Genomic DNA, 23347 nt, shown 5'->3' with positions numbered 1-23347 from the left:
GGGATAAGAACATTCGTGCAAAATCAATAGTGCAGAAATACTTTTGATGTGCGTGTGAAATGGATAATCTAGCCAGTATTTTTTTTGTATATATATATATATATATATTCCCTATCATTACATTTATAGCTTTAGATCTGGATCAGTGCTTTGATCTGCCTGTGGCCTGGATCTAAATAAGAGTCAGGAACCGCCATCTTTCCTCCACCAGACAGTGAGTTGTCATGTACCATGGAATGGCCCTTCTCACAGATTCATCACAATCCACTGATGGTGTGAATGAAGCTGATCAGGAACCCACTATTCCCAATAACAAAGGCAAGAAGGGCAACAATTTTGAACCATGTATCCTGTGGGGGGGGGGGGGGGGGGGGGGGGAAGAGAGAAAAAAAACCATAATATTAAGTTGTCAAAAGTGCACAATATTATAGACAAATACAAACTGGCATTTTGCACCAATCTGTCATGACAGCCTTAATATCAAATGAGTAGCTAAAAACCAGCAGTTGATTTGGTTCTGGGTGCCAAGATTACTTTGGACCAGCAGTTGCTAGTAAATCCCATACATTTACTCCTGAACAATCAAATAGCTTCTACAGGGTCTAAATCAGACAAAGCTGACTTCATAAAAACATGTTCAAGAAAAGTGTTCATCTTAAAACTACATCTGGCTTCAAAGTTGAATTCTTACTGTCCTTCACACTTCAAATTACTTAAAAGCTTCAGAGAAACCCTTAAATCTGTGCTTATGGCCTTACCCAAGTGCTGTCCTCTGAGTCATCAGCAAGAATCCGTTGCTGATCAGTGTCACTCGCTTTGGAAACAAAGTCACAAAACCCTAAAAACAGGAAAAAAATATTTACCTTGAAGGAATATAGCATGTGGGCTATTCACACATACATTGCAGTCGGAAAGTATTCAGACTCCTTGACTTTCCACATGTTATATTACAACCTTAAAAAAAAAAAAAAAAAAAAAAACGTTCTCCCCCTCAAATCTACACACAAAACCCCAATAATGGACAAAGCAAAAACACGTTTATACATTCCAAATGTATACAGTATAAAAAAAACTTCAACATAATTACAGTACATATGTTCTCAGACCCTTTACTCAGTACTTTGTTGAAGCACCTTTGGCAGCGACTACAGTCTCAAGTCTGCTTTCTTCTGGAAAATGTGAAGTCCAAGATGGACAAAGGGGGTGTTGTTGGGGCTTTTGATACTGTTAACCAAGAGATTCTCATCACAAAACTTGTCCAACTTCAACTTCCCCGAAAGCCTAGAATCTTGTTAATCCAACTGCGGTCAGATTTAAAAGGATTTACTGCGAAAGAATACGATGCAATTATCTGAGAACAAAGCCCCATAAGAAGAAAAACTATTTCAACCAGCACAGGCATTACAAAAGCACAAATTACAATGAAATAAATTGTTTACATTTAACAATCTTCCTGTTTGCAATCCCAATGCTCATTGTTACACAATGAATGGTCTTTTGTTTGATAAAATCCATTTTTATAGCCTAACACAAAACATTGTGAACCGCTTGTGTCGTGAATTCCGTCTCATTCCATTTGACGACACATTCGATGTAAACACACACCAAACGTGACTTTATCCAGTCATGTTTGGTTTCATTGCAATCAACTGGTTTGTAACACAACCAAACGTGATGGGTCATTTCTCGGGACGTATCGACTGAAAGAAACCGATTTGAAGACAAGTAATGACATCATTGTGCACCAATGATATGACCGCTGTTTCGTTGATTGACTGTATTTTAACCCAGTGACCACTGATAGTCTTGAAATCTAGCTGGGTAGATCGCCAATGAGCTGAGGTAAACGGCAATATGTAATGTTTGTGTTGGAAGACCAACCCATGTAGTAAACTCCGGCGTAAAGAGGGTCATTCGCCATTGAAGAGTCACACCAGAAGGAGCCACGCATGTTAAGCACAGCATTATTTTGGTAAAGCGCATCTTCAGCTGTTTATACAGTATATCAAATCAGTATGGCGACTAAGCCAGGGAAAGCTAAATCTAAGTCTAGATACAGATGTACACAATTTTAGAAGAAATTGATTGGGAAAGTGAGACAGATTGTTGGAGGACGATTCATTTAGCAATTCCCAAATGGAGGAATATTTTTTGAACCGAGAGGACATTGTTTTGGACTGGTAAGTTCTCATGCTAATGCCGTTTGAAATGAATATAAAATGTGATTTCATTTTAGTAGCAATATATAAAAATGTCATGAAATGGGTAAAGTACACTTTAGCGGGACACCTGTCGACAACATCCGGTGAAAATTGGAGGGAGCGCAAATCAAATAAATAATCTTATATCATTTAAAAGCTGAACTTCTTGTTAATCTAACTGATTTACAAAAGGCTTTACAGAGAAAGCATACCATGCAATTGTCTGAGGACGGCGTCCCACATCAACATATTTCTCAACCAGCACAGGCTTCACAAAAAGCGATTAAATAAATCACTTACTTTTGAAAATCTTCCTATTTGCAATCCCAAGAGTCCCAGCTACAACATGGTCGTTTTGTTAGATAAAATCCTTCTTTATAGCCCAAAAAGTCAATTTAGCTGGGGCCATCGATTTCAGTAATCCACTCGTTCAACATGCAGTCCAAAAACCTACTGCTAACATTTATCCAAACAAGTCAAATGACGTCTATTTAATCCTCAGGTACCCTAAAATGCAAATAAACTATAATATTTCATACAAAAAGTAATATGTTCAATAGGAAAGTAAAATGAGTAGTTAGCCGAAAGACTGATATTGTTCCGGTGCTCTCTTCACTAAAACTCAATTCTTGCTCATTTTAAGAAACAAGCCTGAAACCTTGAACAAAGACTGTTGACATCTCGTGGAAGCCATAGGAATTGCAAACTGGGAGCTGGAATTACATAGGAACAATAGCTTTCCATAAGAGCCTGGGGCCTCAAATTCTGGTTGTTTTTTCACCTGCCATATCAATTCTGTTACAGTCTCAGACATTATTTTAACAGTTGTAGAAACATAAGTGTTTCCTATATGAATATCCTGGCTTCTGGGCCTGAGTAACAGGAAGTTTACTTTGGGCACGTCAAGAAACTAGACCCTATCCTTTTTGCTAGACCCTACCCTATCCTCCATGTGCCTTTTACTGAGGAGTGGGTTCTGTCTGGCACTTTATCATAAAGGCTTGATTGGTGGAGTGTTGCAGAGATGGGAGAACCTTCCAGAAGGACAACCATCTCCACAGAAGAAATCTGAAGCTCTGTCAGTGACGATTGGGTTCTTGGTCACCTCCCTGACCAAGGCCCTTCCCCCCTGATTGCTCAGTTTGGCTGGGCTGCCAGCTCTAGGAAGAGTCTTGGTGGTTCCAAACTTCTTCCATTTAAGAAGGAGGCCACTGTGTTCTTGGGGACCTTCAATGCTGCAGAAATTGTTTGGTACCCTTCCCCTGATATGTGCCTTGACACAATCTTCTTGGAGCTCTATGGACAATTCCCTAGACCTCATGGCTTGGTTTTTGCTCTGACATTCACTGTCAACTGTGGGACCTTATAGACAGGTCTGCGCCTTTCCAAATCATGTCCAATCAATTGAATATACCACAGTTGGACTCCAATCAAGTCGTAGAAACATCAAGGATGATCAATGGAAACAGGATGCACCGGAGCGCAATTTCAAGTCTCATAGCAAAGGGTCTCAAGACTTCACACACACACATATAACTTTTTTTAAATAAATTTTTGCTTTGTCATTATGGGGTATTGCGTGTAGATTGAGAGGAAAAAACTACGGAATCCATTTTAGAATAAGGCTGTAACGTAACAAAATATGGAAAAAGTCAAGGGGTCTGAATACTTTCCGAATGCATTGTATAACCTGTTATGAAGTAAATGGGAGGATGTGCATCGTCTTAACTAGATATTCACACATGATTAGTGTGTGTATAACTGCTCATTTCAAGAACTCAAAAAGTTGACATATACAGTGCATTGCGAAAGTATTCGGCCCCCTTGAACTTTGCGACCTTTTGCCACATTTCAGGCGTCAAACATAAAGATATAAAACTGTATTTTTTGTGAAGAATCAACATCAAGTGGGACAAAATCATGAAGTGGAACGACATTTATTGGATATTTCAAACTTTTTTAACAAACCAAAAAATTATTCAGCCCCTTTACTTTCAGTGCAGCAAACTCTCCAGAAGTTCAGTGAGGATCTCTGAATGATCCAATGTTGACCTAAATGACTAATGATGATAAATACAATCCACCTGTGTGTAATCAAGTCTCCGTATAAATGCACCTGCACTGTGATAGTCTCAGAGGTCCGTTAAAAGCGCAGAGAGCATCATGAAGAACAAGGAACACACCAGGCAGGTCCGATATACTGTTGTGAAGAAGTTTAAAGCCGGATTTGGATACAAAAAGATTTCCCAAGCTTTAAACATCCCAAGGAGCACTGTGCAAGCGATAATATTGAAATGGAAGGAGTATAAGACCACTGCAAATCTACCAAGACCTGGCCGTCCCTCTCAACTTTCAGCTCATACAAGGAGAAGACTGATCAGAGATGCAGCCAAGAGGCCCATGATCACTCTGGATGAACTGGAGTGATCTACAGCTGAGGTGGGAGACTCTGTCCATAGGACAACAATCAGTCGTATATTGCACAAGTCTGGCCTTTATGGAAGAGTGGCAAGAAGAAAGCCATTTCTTAAAGATATCCACAAAAAGTGTTGTTTAAAGTTTGCCACAAGCCACCTGGGAGACAAACATGTGGAAGGTGCTCTGGTCAGATGAAACCAAAATTGAACTTTTTGGCAACAATGCAAAACGTTATGTTTGGCGTAAAAGCAACACAGCTGAACACACCATCCCCACTGTCAAACATGGTGGTGGCAAAAGACCTGAGACTGGGACGGAGATTTGTCTTCCAACAAGACAATGATCCAAAACATAAAGCAAAATCTACAATGGAATGGTTCAAAAATAAACATATCCAGGTGTTAGAATGGCCAAGTCAAAGTCCAGACCTGAATTCAATCGAGAATCTGTGGAAAGAACTGAAAACTGCTGTTCACTCAACTTAACCTTGCGCAATACCCTAGATGCAGTTGCACCCCTAAAAACTAAAAACATTTCTCATAAGAAACTAGCTCCCTGGTACACAGAAAATACCCGAGCTCTGAAGCAAGCTTCCAGAAAATTGGAACGGAAATGGCGCCACCCCAAACTGGAAGTTTTCCGACTAGCTTGGAAAGACAGTGCCGTGCAGTACCGAAGAGCCCTTACTGCTGCTCGATCATCCTATTTTTCTAACTTAATTGAGGAAAATAAGAACAATCCGAAATTCCTTTTTGATACTGTCGCAAAGCTAACTAAAAAGCAGCATTCCCCAAGAGAGGATCACTTTCACTTTAGCAGTGATAAATTCATGAACTTCTTTGAGGAAAAGATTATGATTATTAGAAAGCAAATTACGGACTCCTCCTTAAATCTGCGTATTCCTTCAAAGCTCAGTTGTCCTGAGTCTGCACAACTCTGCCAGGACTTAGGATCAAGAGAGACGCTCAAGTGTTTTAGTACTATATCTCTTGACACAATGATGAAAATAATCATGGCCTCTAAACCTTCAAGCTGCATACTGGACCCTATTCCAACTAAACTACTGAAAGAGCTGCTTCCTGTGCTTGGCCCTCCTATGTTGAACATAATAAACGGCTCTCTATCCACCGGATGTGTACCAAACTCACTAAAAGTGGCAGTAATAAAGCCTCTCTTGAAAAAGCCAAACCTTGACCCAGAAAATATAAAAAACTATCGGCCTATATCGAATCTTCCATTCCTCTCAAATTTTAGAAAAGGCTGTTGCGCAACAACTCACTGCCTTCCTGAAGACAAACAATGTATACGAAATGCTTCAGTCTGGTTTTAAACCCCATCATAGCACTGAGACGGCACTTGTGAAGGTGGTAAATGACATTTTAATGGCATCGGACCGAGGCTCTGCATCTGTCCTCGTGCTCCTAGACCTTAGTGCTGCTTTTGATACCATCGATCACCACATTCTTTTGGAGAGAGTGGAAACCCAAATTGGTCTACACGGACAAGTTCTGGCCTGGTTTAGATCTTATCTGTCGGAAAGATATCAGTTTGTCTCTGTGAATGGTTTGTCCTCTGACAAATCAACTGTAAATTTCGGTGTTCCTCAAGGTTCCGTTTTAGGACCACTATTGTTTTCACTATATATTTTACCTCTTGGGGATGTTATTCGAAAACATAATGTTAACTTTCACTGCTATGCGGATGACACACAGCTGTACATTTCAATTAAACATGGTGAAGCCCCAAAATTGCCCTTGCTAGAAGAATGTGTTTCAGACATAAGGAAGTGGATGGCTGCAAACTTTCTACTTTTAAACTCGGACAAAACAGAGATGCTTGTTCTAGGTCCCAAGAAACAAAGAGATCTTCTGTTGAATCTGACAATTAATCTTAATGGTTGTACAGTCGTCTCAAATAAAACTGTGAAGGACCTCGGCGTTACTCTGGACCCTGATCTCTCTTTTGAAGAACATATCAAGACCATTTCAAGGACAGCTTTTTTCCATCTACGTAACATTGCAAAAATCAGAAACTTTCTGTCCAAAAATGACGCAGAAAAATTAATCCATGCTTTTGTCACTTCCAGGTTAGACTACTGCAATGCTCTACTTTCCGGCTACCCGGATAAAGCACTAAATAAACTTCAGTTAGTGCTAAATACGGCTGCTAGAATCCTGACTAGAACCAAACAATTTGATCATATTACTCCAGTGCTAGCCTCTCTACACTGGCTTCCTGTCAAAGCAAGGGCTGATTTCAAGGTTTTACTGCTAACCTACAAAGCATTACATGGGCTTGCTCCTACCTATCTCTCTGATTTGGTCCTGCCGTACATACCTACACGTACGCTACGGTCACAAGACGCAGGCCTCCTAATTGTCCCTAGAATTTTTAAGCAAACAGCTGGAGGCAGGGCTTTCTCCTATAGAGCTCCATTTTTATGGAACGGTCTGCCTACCCATGTCAGAGACGCAAACTCGGTCTCAACCTTTAAGTCTCTACTGAAGACTCATCTCTTCAGTGGGTCATATGATTGAGTGTAGTCTGGCCCAGGAGTGGGAGGGTGAACGGAAAGGCTCTGGAGCAACGAACCGCCCTTGCTGTCTCTGCCTGGTCGGTTCCCCTTTTTCCACTGGGATTCTCTGCCTCTAACCCTATTACAGGGGCTGAGTCACTGGCTTTACTGGGGCCCTCTCATGCCGTCCCTGGAGGGGGTGTGTCACCTGAGTGGGTTGAGTCACTGATGTGGTCATCCTGTCTGGGTTGGCGCCACCCCCCCCCCCCCCCCCTTGGGTTGTGCCGTGGCGGAGGTCTTTGTGGGCTATACTCAGCCTTGTCTCAGGATGGTAAGTTGGTGGTTGAAGATATCCCTCTAGTGGTGTGGGGGCTGTGCTTTGGCAAAGTGGGTGGGGTTATATCCTTCCTGTTTGGCCCTGTCCGGGGGTGTCCTCGGAGTGGGCCACAGTGTCTCCTGACCCCTCCTGTCTCAGCCTCCAGTATTTATGCTGCAGTAGTTTGTGTCGGGGGGCTAGGGTCAGTTTGTTATATCTGGAGTACTTCTCCTGTCCTATTCGGTGTCCTGTGTGAATCTAAGTGTGCGTTCTCTAATTCTCTCCTTCTCTCTTTCTCTCTCGGAGGACCTGAGCCCTAGGACCATGCCCCTGGACTACCTGACATGATGACTCCTTGCTGTCCCCAGTCCACCTGACTGTGCTGCTGCTCCAGTTTCAACTATTCTGCATTATTATTATTATTATTATTATTATTATTATTATTATTATTATTAGACCATGCTGGTCATCTATGAACATTTGAACATCTTGACCATGTTTTGTTATAATCTCCACCCGGCACAGCCAGAAGAGGACTGGCCACCCCACATAGCCTGGTTCCTCTCTAGGTTTCTTCCTAGGTTTTGGCCTTTCTAGGGAGTTTTTCCTAGCCACCGTGCTTCTACACCTGCATTGCTTGCTGTTTGGGGTTTTAGGCTGGGTTTCTGTACAGCACTTTGAGATATCAGCTGATGTACGAAGGGCTATATAAATAAATTTGATTTGATTTGATCACAAATGCTCTGCATCCAACCTCACTGAGCTCGAGCTGTTTTGCAAGGAGGAATGGGAAAAAATTTCAGTCTCTCGATGTGCAAAACTGATAGAGACATACCCCAAGCGACTTACAGCTGTAATCGCAGCAAAAGGTGGCGCTACAAAGTATTAACTTAAGGGGGCTGAATAATTTTGCACGCCCAATTTCAGTTTTTGATTTGTTAAAAAAGTTTGAAATATCCAATAAATGTTGTTCCACTTCATGATTGTGTCCCACTTGTTGTTGATTCTTCACAAAAAAATACAGTTTTATATCTTTATGTTTGAAGCCTGAAATGTGGCAAAAGGTCGCAAAGTTCAAGGGGGCCGAATACTTTCGCAAGGCACTGTAGCAAGAAAGGAAGTAATGCATTTGCACATCAAAGTTGGATGAAAGATTCAACTTGTCACCTATAAAAAGAAAACTTCACTGATGTCACAACTAATGGAGATAAACCGATTCCTTACGTGTTTTAATGTAGCCTTTTTTATGGAGCCCAAGAAGCACCCTCAAGAGAACGACCCATGCCAGGAACCCAGCCAGAACCACCAGGCGCCAGGAGTGTGGCAGGAGCACAGATTGCTGGCCCATCCCCAAAAACATGGCCGCCACTGCATCACAACAGGAAGAGTGTATCACATGATAAAGGATAAGGGTTTTCCCTGACCATGTGACCAGACCAGGAAAAACTCAGGGCCCAATGCTGCATTCACATGCTCGTCGGAAGTGGGAAACCTCCCAATAAGGAAGTTGTAAGTCCGATATGATTGTGTTCAAGTGCTTTAGAAGTCGGAACAATTAGCTAAAAAAGTTAGCTAACATTGCTAATACAGTAAGCTAGTTTGACAATACTGTCAAACTATCTTAATTATCCACATGGATAAGCTTGTGAAACTGATTGGTCGTCATGTTTTGGTTGAAAAGGTGAGATGTCAGTGGTGAAATGAAACTCAGCCACTCAAGTAAAAACTAATCTTGACATGACTTGGAGGGTTGTTCAAGTAAAACGTTATATTTCTGTTAACTACGACAGCCCGTGAATGCACCACTAGTTATAGATAGGACCCTGAGCTTTTCCTGGTAAAGTCACATGGTCAGGAAAACTTGACCCAAAACAGGATTTACTCATTGGGAAGTGATCCTCAGCTAGCTACTCAGTAACATTCAATGAGACAAAATTAGGACTTTGTATGTGTTAGGTTATTTAGCGTGACTATCAAATATGTACTAAAAGAAGAGAAGAATTTCCAGAAGGTTGACTAACCAGCCATAATCTCAGCAACAGTGCCAGCTCCCCAATGCAGCCAATTAAACACCCACCTCCTGCAAAGAAAGAACATCTCAGTGGTAGGAATACAGGCTAATAATAGAGTAACACTTATGTCACAGCCATGGAATGGATAGAGAAAACAAGAGCACCAGAGTCAATATACAATCCAGCCATTACTTGTATGGGTAATTGTAGCACTTAATTTGTTTTTAACCTATGCCATGATCAAAATCATTAGTTAATGTACATATTGAATGAAAATGTCACCAAATGTGTGTATTATAAACCGTTTAGCATGAGGTCTACGTAATGTTTACGAGCAGTTTAGCAAAGCATTTCCAGCATTAGAATCTTCCATTGCGGTATGGAGTACAGTTGGTAGTCAATTGGGCTTTACCTGGAGGAGTCAGGGGGAGGTCTGAGAGTGGCCATGATAGGCTGAAGGAGAGCCAGGGCTAGTACAGTACATCCCAGGTAGGGATGGGCCCCAGCATGCTGGAGACAGACACCAGAAAGACAAAACGCTCTGTATTAAACACTAAAGCCCTCAATGCAAACAACTTTTTTACCCAGACTACCTAAATTGACCTAACTCTAATACATACCCACTGGACTCTAACCACATACTTACCCCCCAGCACAGTCATATGTCCTTACACACATGCACTGATGCCTACAAACACTTTCCCTGCTGCTACTGTCTATCTGGCCTGTTGCCTAGTCATTTTACTCCTACCCATCTGTACATGGCTACCTCAGTTCTCATACACTTTCACATCGACTCAGTACTGGTACTCCCTGTATAGAGCCATGTTATTTATTTTTTACTCGTTAGTCACTGTTTATTCCTTGTGTCTAGGGGTTGCACATTTTGGGGAATATTCAGAGGTGGAAACTTTCCGTGGGAATATGCAAATTAATACCATTTAAAATGTAGATGTTCTTTGCATTGGATACATCTACCATATCATATGGAGACAAACAAACCTTTTACCTTATCATAAGTAGACTGCAAATTATTAAATCCTTCCAATAGAAATAACAATTTAGTTAAGAATTTGAGTTGACTCTTCACATGAGATGATTTCACTGAACAGAAGGGATTGAGACTCCTCCCCTCCAGGAGACTGTCAAACATGATACCAACACCCCCCCCAATGGGTGTTGCTGTGCAGCTTCAATGTGGTGCTCTTATTCTTCTCACTTTGCTTGGTGAGGTAGATTGCTGCTATAACTTGATGACCCTTCACAATACCTAACAATTTCCTTGGCTCTCTTGTAGAGTGTAGCCATTGTTTTCAGTGCCATGGTGTCCTTGAGGAGCAGATTCAACACATGAGCAGCACATCAAAATGGGTGTGATGTGAGGGTAGGACTCCTCCACTTTAGACCAAGCAACCTTCATGTTTGCAGCATTGTCTGTCACCAGAGCAAATACCTTCTTGGTTCAAGGTCATTGATGACTGCCGTCAGCTCATCTGCAATGTAGAGACCGGTGTGTCTGTTGTCCCTTGTGTCTGTGCTCTTGTAGAATACTGGCTGGAGATGGAGTTAATTATTCCTTGCCCACGAACATTCGACCACCCATCAGAGATGATTGCTATACAGTCTGCTTTCTTGATGATTTGCTTTCCTTCACTTGAACTCTGCATCCAACAAATGGTTAGATAAAGCATGTCTGGTTGGAGGGGTGTATGCTGGGCAAAGAACATTCAGAAATCTCTTCCAATACACATTGCCTGTGAGCATCAGAGGTGAAGCAGTTGCATTCACAGCTCGAGCAAGACATGCATCAGGATTTCTGACTACGTTCCTCCATCGAGTCAATATATATATATTTTTTAAATAGATTTGGTTGAATCAGTCCATGACAGTTACATTATAGTCAGGCACTCAAAATCTCCTCATCCGACAAGATGCAATGCCCTCTGCTGGCTAAACAAGGTTAAGGCAGTGTATAACGTTGCAGGTGTGAGGCAGAATAAGAGGGATTGTGTGTGCTAATGCTTACTAGCTTACCTTACTCCAACCACCTCTGTAGATGAAGGGAAGAGTGAAGGCCACACAGGTAAGCAGCACTGTTAATATCATCAACCCTCGATGCACCTGGACAAACACAGGACACGTTGATGCTTATCACCTTTATTTAAGCAGTGACATATGTAGAGACAACCTTCAGTTTGTCACATACCTGGAACCAAATTCTCTGACCAAACAGTGTTCTCTCTGGCCAATCAGGCTTGAAGTAGCTGGCTAGGAAAGTACCCGTGCTTCCAGCCAACATCCAGGCAATTAACATCAGAACGCCTGATATTACAAAAGAGATAGCAGGTATTACAGATGGGAATCAGACCAACACTTTTAGAGGAGCCATAAGCATTCATAAATCAAGTCGTGAAATGCTGCATGTATCAAATTGTGGACACGTCCGACATGACATACTGAGTTGGTATTGCGCATAAAGCTGAATGTCGTTTTTATGTAGTTACAGAATTCTAGTTTGCCTATCATTTTCAGTCTCCAGTCCACTCACTGTGAAATTTCATGAGAAGTGGTGATCGAGAGCCATTGAGAATCTCTGCTGGGCCGTTGATGACCGACTGCTGTGAAGATATGAGGGGTTGGCGTTCATGCCTGTGCACCTCGCCTCAAAACCATGGTTTGAGAGAGAGACAAGTTAGAAGCAAGTAATTTACAGTAGCTACAGGCTTCTCAAATAGGTAATGTGTCCCCATGAGTGACATACAGAGATCAGTGAAGGCGACATCCCACTGGGAACACTAAGGTTGAATCAATATTGTTTCCATGTCATGTCAATGAAATTAAGTTAAACCAACGTGGAAAAGACGTTGAATTGACATCTGTGCTCAGTGGGATATAAAGGGGGAGACGCCATCTACAGAAATATTGCCTACAATTAAAAGGCTGCACGCTATTGTGTGACAGCATAATTTGAAGTCATTTCAGAGCCAGTGTTACTCGTTTATCTATATTGTCACTTATCATTTGTCATAAACAGGTCATTAAGGTGAAAAGTATTTTTTTTCTTCACAATGCACCTAAAATGATTGAGACATTCTATATACACAGACTTGATTTGACATTTACTGTCATGGTAGTCAGTTGCGGAAGCGTGGGTGTCATTAAAAAATGTGAAATAATTATTTGTTATGAGACTTTGCCGAGGGCAATAACACCAGCCAACCTCATAAACCACAAAATCCTTGACCTGAGTCAACAGAAAACACTGACATGACATTTTTGTGAGCTAGGTGATAACTAGAGTAAAGTCAGGGAACTTAGAGCCTAAAGAACCGGATCTGAAGTTGCATTTATATTTTATGATGTAGTGTAAAAGATATGTAGATGTGTGCAAAAGACAATCTGCTAATGGATGTAATAAAGGAAACAATTTGCAATACAGCCCTTCCTTGTACAGTAATTAGAGAGCTATTAAAATGCGTGGAAGACCTTTCTAGTACCCCAACACACTACTACAATAAAAACTATCACTGGTCCAATTTAAAGTTTTTTTTTTTTTACTGAAGTACTTTGTGTCAGCATTCAGCAGTAATCAGCTGGTGGTTGCATAGTAAAGGTGTCACTAGCTCAAATTCTAATTGAGCTGGCACCAGTTGTGAAAATGGGCTGTGCTGGCCCAGGTTTCCCCCGAAAGAGCGCGAATTTGAGAATTACATTTGAACAGCTCGAATTTGGCCCCAATGGAAACAGGGCTTAAGAGGTTTACAATAAAACTATATCACAGGTCCAATCTACACCTGTATGCTCAAAACTGATCAACAAAGGGCAGAATGCAAAAATCATATTGTTGGTAGCCATATTGGACAGGTACAAAACCATACCATGATTGTATATCATATTGCAACTCACCGTTTTCAGCTTCACCGTATGCCATGAACAGGTAGTACTGTGCGTCCAGACTAAACCGGGTCGGGTCCTGTGGGACAAGAACTTGTCGACGAAACCGACACTGAATGACTCCATCCGCCAATCTCCAGGCCACATCTGTAAGAACATTCTATAGGAAAAGGAAATAATGGCATGTCTATAGCTATCTGCCTCTCCTTAACGTTGAGTCCCATGCAGGAAAAGCTTGACTAGAATAGCTTGCTGAACTTGTGTTTGTTGCATTTCTTATACTAATAAACTACTCAAAAGAGGGACGCAACGTCTTGTTTGCTGAATGTCAACAGCAGCCAATTGAAGTCACCGGTAATTTGAAAGAAGAGCGAACGCACGATGGCGTTAAGCTATAGCTGTCATCTATTCAAATCCATAATCATTCAATCTTCGTGAAGAGAAGTGAACGCCTTCTGCAACAAACTCGTCCTATATCATTCAAGGATGTCATTAGAATATTGAAGAGAAGGAAATATCAAAAAGGTATGTCATTTAACTATTGAAAGCAAGTAAGGAATGAAGCAACAATAGAGAAAGAGGGTAGGATAATATCAGGGGAATGATTATGAAAAGTATATATGCATCAGCCTACTAAACATACAAATAGGCCCCATTATATTTCACATACATATTGGACAATAATTTGGTCTTTTTTGGGCTTGGTCTCATGAAATGTTTTTAATGTAGGGCTCATCAATGTATCGCTCAGGTAGCGTCAGGCTTGAAAGTTCAATCAAAGCGCTAATCAAATCCAGACATAGGCCTATTTATAATGCTTCTGAATGGCGCTTCCGGTTTTGGCGGGAAATACCGGGTTACCTGGGACAAAGGGGATTTATTCTCTGGATGGAACATTTGTAAAATATTGAACCCTAACGGGTAGGTCTATAGAAGAGACAATTCAAGTCATATACTGTGGGGTTTCACCTCAGAGGCCTCCTGTGGGTAGGACCTTCCTTTGACATAAGCTGCGCTCACATCCACCAAGCTGTCATCCCTCACACATAGGTACATGTCATCATCCCCCTATCAACAGAATAAGGAAGGAAGGAAAAGCATACTGTTACAGCCAAATGCTACAGTACCTTATCTAGCAAGTTATCAACCAATGCTAACTTACCATCCATGTGTCATGGGAGAGGGCGAAGGCAATGTAGCCATCTGAGGGCCCACTGAGCTCAAACACCACAGTCTGACCCTTGGGGGCAAACGACAGGAAGAAGCACGATGGATCTTTTTCCGGGTCACATCCCACTGGGTCCAACAGGCAGGACTTCTGTTGGCCACAGCCCACTGAGCTGAACTGAGACAGGAGGAGGATTCAAGAAAGGAGACAGTGAGAAACCGACAGAGCATGAATTGGGGGGGGGGGTTCTGTACCAAAACATACAGTAATGTACACTGTTTATATTTATAATAAAACTGTTATTTGAAGTGTCAAAAAAGGCTTATTTAATGCATCAAAGTGTTATTTGACGTGTATGTTTTTTGACACGAAAAGACCCAAACAGGGTTCCATAGTATTTCGTGAAGCTAGTAGCAGTGACGCAATTACTGTGTCACTCCGGTAGGCAACGTTAGTGTGTACCGGTGTGCGACTAGTTACGAAAGAGAACGGTTGATTGTGAAGGGCAATGAATTCCATTATCTTGGTGTTAATGGAGTACGCATTTGAGTTGTCTTAGTCTTCCAAATGACTGCTCAACTTGACTGCTGCTTGATCCACACAACAGACACTGGTTTAGGTTAGGAATGCTGGTGTTGCACGTGTAGGGCAACATTTTACGTGGCGTCATTACGTCATGTAGGTATACACATCAGCTTTGACATCGTTTTCTTCCACATCGGCATGAAACTAGATATTGGGTTGATACCGATGTTGGCATTTTTGGCTAATATCGGCCGATTCCGATATGTTCCATGATATATCGTGCATCCCTTGTTTCTATTGGAGTCCAACTGTGGACAATGTAATTGATTGGACATGATTTGGAAAGGCACACACACACCTGTCTATATAATGTCCCACATATTGACAGTGCAAACCAAGCCATGAAATCTAAGGAATTAACCATAGCGCTCCAAGACAGGATGTTGTCAAGGCACAGATCTGAAGGGTACCAAAACATTTGACAGCCCGCTTGGAGTTTGCCAAATGGCACCTAAAGGACTAAGACCATAAGAAACAAGATTCTGGTCTGATGAGAAGCCAAGATTGAACTCTTTGGCCTGAATGCCAAGCGTCACATCTGGAGGAAACCTGGCACCACCCCTACAGTGAAACATGGTGGTGGCAGCATCGTGGTGTGGGAATGTTTCAGTGTCAGGGACTGGGAGACTAGTCAGGTTAAGGGAAAATCAAGGGACCAAAGCATAGAAATCCTTGATGAAAACCTGCTCCAGAGCGCTCAGAACCCTAGACTGGGGAAAAGGGTCACCTTCCAACAGGACAATGACCCTTAGCACACAACCAAGACAGCGCAGGAGTGGCTTCAGGGACAGGTCTCTGAATGTCCTTGAGTGGCTCAGCCAGAGCCTGGACTTGCACCTGATCTAAAATCTCTGGAGGGACCTGAAAATAGCTGTGAAGTGATGCTCCCCATCCAACCTGACAGAGCTGGTGGGGGAAACTCCCCAAATACAGATGTGCCAAGCTTGTAGCGTCATACCCAAGAAGACTTGAGGCTGTAATCACTGGTGCTTTAACAAGGTACTGGGTAAAGCATCTGAACACTTATGTAAATGTGACATTCAGTTGTTTTTAAATAAATTTTCTAAAATGTCTAAACCTATATCTGCTTTGTCATTACGGGGTACTGTATGTACAGTGATGAGGAAAAAAACAATTTAATTAATTGTAAAATAAGTCTGTAACGTAACAAAATGTGGATAGTCTCAAGGGGTATGAATACGTTCCCGATGCACTGTATGACTTACTGGTCTGGGCAACACCGAGGGAGTTGACGTCTTTATGGTAGTGGAAGGTGTGGTGGGTTTAGGTGGGATGGGAGTTACCCCACTCTGAGACACAACAGGACCGGGGATTTTCACCCAGAAAGTCTTGTAATGAGCCACTACGGTCACACTTAATTCAGAAACACAAATGCATTGTTAACTGTACATTCAGGATATATATTTTTTTGCTGTAGATTGTAAATGACCATAGCATGTCATGGAAATGCATGTGTGAGACAGGGAATGCAGATGGACTCTAAACACTCACAGAAATTTGACAGCGGCGGGTGAGTTTTGGGGAGCTTTCCAGATTACCACAATTTGTGTCTGTCTGGCATCACTTGTGTGACTGACAGCTGAATCCTAAATAGCAACAAAAAAAATTAAAAACTATAATACATTGCAAGAAATGTAGAGTATTGAGGCCATGTGTAACCTGAGGTAATTATAAAGGACTCATTCCGAGTCAAATGAAAATAAAGGCATTGGCATAAAGGTAAGTAGGCCTACCGGAGTGTGGCCACATTGCAACAGTTGTGTGGTTTTAGGATTGGTCAGGATGAAGGAGCCGACAGCAGCAGAGTCCGGATTGGATGCATTCCGAGCCTCGAGCAGGAATCCCTCAAAGTATGTTGTTCCAGATATGGTAACTAGGGACATTACATGACAGTGTAGGAGTGTGCTTCTGTTGGACCCAGAACAAAACTGAATAAAATGCTGATAAAGGGGCAGATGTCTAGTCCTCTGGATTATTCACATCCTCTTTTGATCCTAGCATTTCTGTTCAGATTATTGTGCACAGGAGCTTTTGAAAAAAATCAGACGATGTGAAATGTATTGACAAACCTCTACTTCTGTTTGGAAACACCCTGATTACATTGGAGTTAACAATTTAAGAAGCTTTCTATTCCCATCGTCTGAGAATTTCTGAATATATTCCTCTTGTATTAACAAACTGTTATCATTACCTTGGATGTAATCTCCAGAACTGAATTCAGTGACATTGACAGCCAGAGTGTAGGGCGAGTGGGTGGTATTGGGGGCATGGCCGTGTTTTGGCATCATACTCCCACAGGCTTCAGTCACTTTTCCATTGGAGAAGGCATCAACTGATGTCAAACAAAGAGTCTGAACTAACAGCTGGATGGTCCATAGCCTCCCACCCATCTAAAAAAGACAAAATAAAACCCTCTAATAAACACCATTGAAGGCAAGCACATGTTCAATGGCTATATCAATAACCATTATTACCACCTACAAATGTACCACTTGCAGATACACTACATGACAAAAAGTATGTGGACACCTGCTCGTCAAACATCTTATTCCAAAATCATGGGGGTTAAAATGGAGTTGGTCCCCCCTTGGCTGCTATAACAGCCTCCATTCTTCTGTGAAGGCTTGCCACTAGATTTTAGAACATTGCTGTGGGGACTTGTCCATTCAACAGCACTTGTGAGGTCTGGCACTGATGTTGGGAGATTAGGACCGGCTCACAGTCGATGTTCCAATTCATCCCAAAGGTGTTTGACGGGTTTGAGGTCAGGGCTCTGTGCAAGCCAGTCAAGTTATCCCACACTGATCAACAAAACATTTCTGTATGGACCTCGCTTTGTGCACAGGGGCATTGTCATGCTGAAACAGGAAATGGCCTTCCCCAAACTGTTGCAACAAAGTTGGAAGCACAGAAACGTCTAGAATGTCATTGTAGGCTGTTGCGTTAAGATTTCCCTTCAATGGAACTAAAGGGCCTAGCCCGAAAAATGAAAAACAGCCCCAGACCATTATTACTCCTCCACCAAACCTTACAGTTGGCACTATGCATTGGGGTAGGTACCGTTCCTGTCAGCAATGGGTGTGGCTGAAATAACCGAATCCACTAATTTGAAGGGGTGTCCGTATACTTTTGCATATATAGTGTATTTCTCAGTTAGGCTCTTGAATGTGCCACATGCTAAGACAGTGAAAGTTAACAGACATAGCATTGAGCAAACCAATGAAAAATACTATTCTAGCATTAAGCTTTAATTAATCCAAATAAAGCATGTGGTCATTTAAAACCAATGGAAAACAGTATGGGAACTGACGAACTAGGACAAAAGACAGTTTAAAGGACATATCTCGAACCATGTACTCACCTCCAGCATACTTTACTGCTTGCGAAAAGGATAGTATGCGTTTTATTGCCTGAGCAAGGCTTTTTAAAGCTCATGCCCTGGGCGGTTCTTCCTCCAATGTGGGCTTGCCTTGTATGGGAAGAGGCATGGCTTACATAGTGTGAGTACCGGTCTCTTTAACTAACATTCCACTTGCCACTCCTTGTCATTGCCAAAGAGAAGGGCTTTTCTGCAATCTCAATGTTCAAGTTATGCGCTGGATTTAGAGCAGAGTTGCTCATTGGTTGTTGGAAATTGTGACGACCCTCCCACTCTGTCTGCCGAATTCTTTCTCTTTGCTCTTGTTTTCCTTAATAGGATATCGGTGAGTGGAGCCGGGAGGTTCGTCAGTGAAATGGGACACACCTGGGCCCGGGTGTGTCCCAGGATAAATACACCTCTTCCCCATTCATTGAGGGTAACAGCTTCACCACAGCAGATGAATCGGCTACAGATAGTCCAAAACATGACAATAAAAATGACTTACAGACTACTAAGATACATCAGCAATCACTACGTTAACAACATATCTGGGCTGACATCAATCAACAATAGAGAGTCAATCATTGGCCAGAAGTTCATCAACAGAGCCACTCACAACCCATCACTGAAGGGAGCCCAGATACACATGTCCATAATGCTAAAACTGACCTAGAAGGGAGGAAAGGGGAGAAAGGAGAAAAAAATATATATATAAAAAAATTCAGGAAAAATAATATTTTTTTTTTAAAAATGAAAAAGTAAACTTTTTTATTTTTTTAAATGCAATCAATTGTGTGTATTTGAAAGTGTGTAGATATATGTGAATGCACTCCTTAGCTCCCCCACCCCTCTCCTCCTGCACAGTTGTGAGCTATAATTTTAATGATGTTTTTTAATTTTTTTATTATTATTATTTAAAAATAATACATATTTTTTAAAGTAAACACCACAAACTCATGTCGGGAAAAGAAAAAGGTGAAACTAATCTACGCCCGTTCTGATAAAAACCTTAGGGCATCTATCCTCGGGGGATGCCTTGCTTGACCACACCCTCCTTCCTTGCTCCTGGCCTGCCCTGCCTCTTCCACCAATCCATTTGTTTCTTATGGACAGAAAAGAGCAGAAGCTCTGAGCTGTCTGATCAGGTCCGTTGTTTACTGAGCATTGAGACTCTCTCCATGCAGACACAGATTTTGGTTGTGGCATTTTTGTGGCTGTTTTTGGATGTTTGTGGTTGTTTGCGTTGGCACCTTTCAACACCCCTCATTATCACATTTATGCACGCAACCACTCACTTACACTACTGATTACTGAATACACACACACCATTGTTAATTATATTTAGTTAAATAAATATATTTTGTTATTCCCTATCTCCATGTTGTCTCCTTGTTTGTTACGTGCTTTGAGCCGGTTCGTGACAGAAATAATATTAACATTTGTTGAGCCTCAAATAGAATTAGAATGTATAACAAAGTTTAAAAAACTAATATTTAGATGTTAGCTAGGCCCGTTTTGTGGTTGGAATTATTGTTGGAGAATTTAGGCATGAGCTATCAACTTTTGACAGACTGGTTTCACAGAGTTTCTAAACTCATTACTAAACAACTGTACTATCTTCACTGGTTTCTTCTGGACGAACAAAAAACGTTTTTTTTTAGCAAAAAAAGTTCCCAAATGTGCATAATTGTGATTGGAGGATAGCTGTGAGGGTGATCAAATCCGGAACTAATCCTCTGTTCTCCTCGAGTTTATTAATGATAGAATGTTCATAACTGAAGATTGGCAGTAAAGCCAGTCTCTTAAGCACATGACATGGAGTACAGGGAGTGGATTAGCTAAAGCCTTTACTGCATAGAACGTATTTGCATCATCAATAATCAGATTTAAAACCATGGTTATACCTATGCGATTATATATTTGGTTGTTGATTGACTAACTGCAGTATAATCATGGTTTTGACCCCATCTGATGCAGTAATGTGATGCCGTACTGTATCAACCAGGTTCTTGGGTAGGGCAGAGTCAATGGAGACCTGTACTAGGTAATGGATATGGAACACAACACATACAGGATTATCACTCAAAATATATGTTATTACGATTAATCTAACAAGGATGTATGCTGTCGGGCTTGGATTGCCATTTACCACAAAACGCAGATCTCAAAAGAAAATTACACTTACACAATTTGAAGAAATGTTGACTCGACATACTCCCTGGTGCATTTATTTGGACAGCAAAGCGAAAACGTTTAATTTGGCTCTATACTCCAGCGTTTTGGATTTGAGATCAATTGTTGTATGCGAGGCAACAGTACAGAAAGTCACTTTTTATTTTAGGTTTAGAAATGAAAGCACTTTATGCATCTAGTCCCCCAATTTAAATGAGTTACAGATGCACAAAGACCATTCCCTCAAAACATGCTAACCTCTCACCGTTACCAATAACAGGGGAGGTTACCATTTTTTTCATGGTAGCACCCACAATCATTTAGAAGTCTTCAGAAACATATGCTATTCTTATTTACAATAAAAGTCACTCCAAATTGACACAATCCATTATTGAACATTCCTTTCTACTGGGCACAATTGAATCTGAAACACAACCAAAACAATTTAGTCATTGTGTGCTAGGAATATGGGATCAAATACTAAGCTTTTTACTAAACGTAATACACTATAAGTGAATTTGTCCAAATACTTACGACACCTTAAAATCAGGGGATTAGATCATGTACATAAAGTGCTTTAATTTCTAAACGGTAAAAAAAGAAATGAACGAAAATACCCTCAAATTAAAGGTGACAGTTGATCTCAAATCCAAAATGCTGGAATACACGGTGCATTCGGAAAGTATTCAGACCTCTAGACTTTTTCCACATTTTGTTACGTTACAGCATTATTCTAAAATTTATTAAATTATATATTTTTCCTCATCAATCTACACACAATACTCCATAATGACAAACCAAAAACAGATTTTTTGGAAATGTTTGCAAATGTCTTAAAAATAAAAAAACAGAAATACCTTATTTACGTAAGTATTCAGACCCTTTGGGATGACACTCGAAATTGAGCTCAGGTGCATCCTGTTTCCATTGACCATCCTTGAGATGTTTCTACAACTTGATTGGAGTTCACCTATTGTCAGACATCAGGATAAGACCCAGATACAGACAGTTCGAAATAACAAAAGTTTATTTACAAAATTCGGGGGCAGGCAGATGTCAGTAATCCAGGGCAGAGTCTGTAAGCTACAGAATGGCAGGCAGGCTCCGGGCAGGCAGAGGTCAGTAATCCAGGGCAGGGTATGTAAGGTACAGAACGGCAGGCAGGCTCAGGGCAGGCAGGGGTCAGTAATCCAGGGCAGTGTCAAGAGGTACAGAACGGCAGAGGGAAAGAGGAGACAGGACTGTGAGACAGAGGTTTAATCCTTGATACATGAAAGTGGAATGTATACGGAGGGTGTGGGGCAACAGAAGATGAACAGCAGAGGGGCTAAGGATCTTGAGTATGGGGAAAGGGCCGATAAAACTGGGGGAAAGTTTGCAGTACTCTACCTGGAGGGGCAGATCCCGAGTAGACAGACATACCCTCTGCCCAAGACGATAGAGGGGAGCCGTGGTCCGGTGGCAGTCTTCCGGTTGACGATACCTGGAGGTGTTCTTAGAAGAGTGGACCGAGCTCTCTTCCAGGGATGCCGATATCGGCGGACGAACATCTGGCCCGAGGGTATGTTGACCTCTTCCTCCGGGAAGAGCGGGGGTTGATAACCCACGGAGCACTCGAAAGGTGAGAGCCCCAGGGCCTCCCGGGTGGCGCAGTGGTTAAGGGTGCTGTACTGCAGCGCCAGCTGTGCCACCAGAGACTCTGGGGTCGCGCCCAGGCTCTGTCGCAACTGGCCACGACCGGGAGGTCCGTGGGGCGACGCACAATTGGCCTAGCGTCGCCCGGGTTAGGGAGGGTTTGGCCGGTAGGGAAATCCTTGTCTCATCGCGCACCAGCGACTCCTGTGGCGGGCTGGGCGCAGTGCGCGCTAACCAAAGTTGCCAGGTGCACGGTGTTTCCTCCGACACATTGGTGCGGCTGGCTTCCGGGTTGGATGGCGCTGTGTTAAGAAGCAGTGCGGCTTGGTTGGGTTGTGTATCGGAGGACGCATGACTTTCAACCTTCGTCTCTCCCGAGCCTGTATGGGAGTTGTAGCGATGAGACAAGATAGTAGCAACTAAACAATTGGATACCACGAAATTGGGGAGAAAAAGGGGTAAAAAAAAAAGAAGAAAAAAAAAAGAAAGGTGAGAGCCCAGGCCGAGCAGGGAAGGGTGTGCTGGGCGTACTCCTCCCACATGAGTTGCTGGCTCCAGGTGTTGGGGTTGGCCAAGACGAGGCACCAAAGAGTCGTCTCCAGGTCCTTATTGGCACGCTCCGACTGGCCATTGGATTGAGGATGAAACCTGGGGGACAGGCTGGCCGAAGACCCTATGAGGGTGCAGAATGCCTTCAAGAACTGAGACGAGAACTGAGGACCACGGTCAGAGACCGTGTCCACCGTAAGTCCATGGATCCTGAAGACGTGGGCTGTTTCCTTGGCAGAAGGTAGCTTGGGGAGGAAAATGAAATGGGCGTCTTTGGAAAACCTGTCCACCACAGTGACGATAGTGGTGTTGCCATCAGACAAAGGGAGACCAGTGACAAAGTCCAGGGATATATGTGACCAGGGAAGGTGAGGGACAGGAAAAGGTTGAAGGAGGCCAGCCAGAGCTTGCCGAGGAGTCTTGTTCTGAGGATAGACAGTGCAGGCGGCAAACGCAGAGACGTCAGGGACTATGGTGGGCCACCAAACTCGCTGTCGCAC

General features: G+C 42.3%; 1 protein-coding gene across 3 annotated transcripts; it reads right to left on the bottom strand.

Annotated features, from left to right (window-relative positions):
- Window positions 1-172: 172 nt before the first annotated feature.
- LOC139387245 (ferric-chelate reductase 1a) lies at window positions 173-18712 on the bottom strand. Of its 3 annotated transcripts, XM_071133352.1 has the most exons (16): window positions 18492-18712; window positions 17322-17520; window positions 16864-17003; window positions 16622-16716; window positions 16336-16483; window positions 14519-14701; window positions 14326-14424; window positions 13369-13516; window positions 12011-12124; window positions 11669-11784; window positions 11497-11583; window positions 9875-9972; window positions 9472-9530; window positions 8675-8818; window positions 759-838; window positions 173-350 (listed from the first exon to the last, which is right to left on the bottom strand). In XM_071133352.1, exons 1-16 carry the CDS (start codon window positions 18498-18500, stop codon window positions 258-260), a joined length of 1812 nt encoding a protein of 603 aa, XP_070989453.1. In that variant the 5' UTR covers window positions 18501-18712; the 3' UTR covers window positions 173-257. The 3 variants fall into 3 exon arrangements, with proteins under 3 accessions (XP_070989453.1, XP_070989454.1, XP_070989455.1); XM_071133353.1 differs by lacking the exon at window positions 14326-14424; XM_071133354.1 differs by lacking the exon at window positions 18492-18712 and having other exon boundaries at window positions 16864-17038; window positions 17322-17423.
- Between the last annotated feature and the right edge of the window lie 4635 nt (window positions 18713-23347).

This window comes from Oncorhynchus clarkii, chromosome 28 (assembly GCF_045791955.1).
Source record: "Oncorhynchus clarkii lewisi isolate Uvic-CL-2024 chromosome 28, UVic_Ocla_1.0, whole genome shotgun sequence".
In the NCBI taxonomy this organism is placed as follows: domain Eukaryota; kingdom Metazoa; phylum Chordata; class Actinopteri; order Salmoniformes; family Salmonidae; genus Oncorhynchus; species Oncorhynchus clarkii.
The sequence above is the reverse complement of the archived record's forward strand: the minus strand, read 5'-3'. Positions and strand labels throughout refer to the sequence as shown.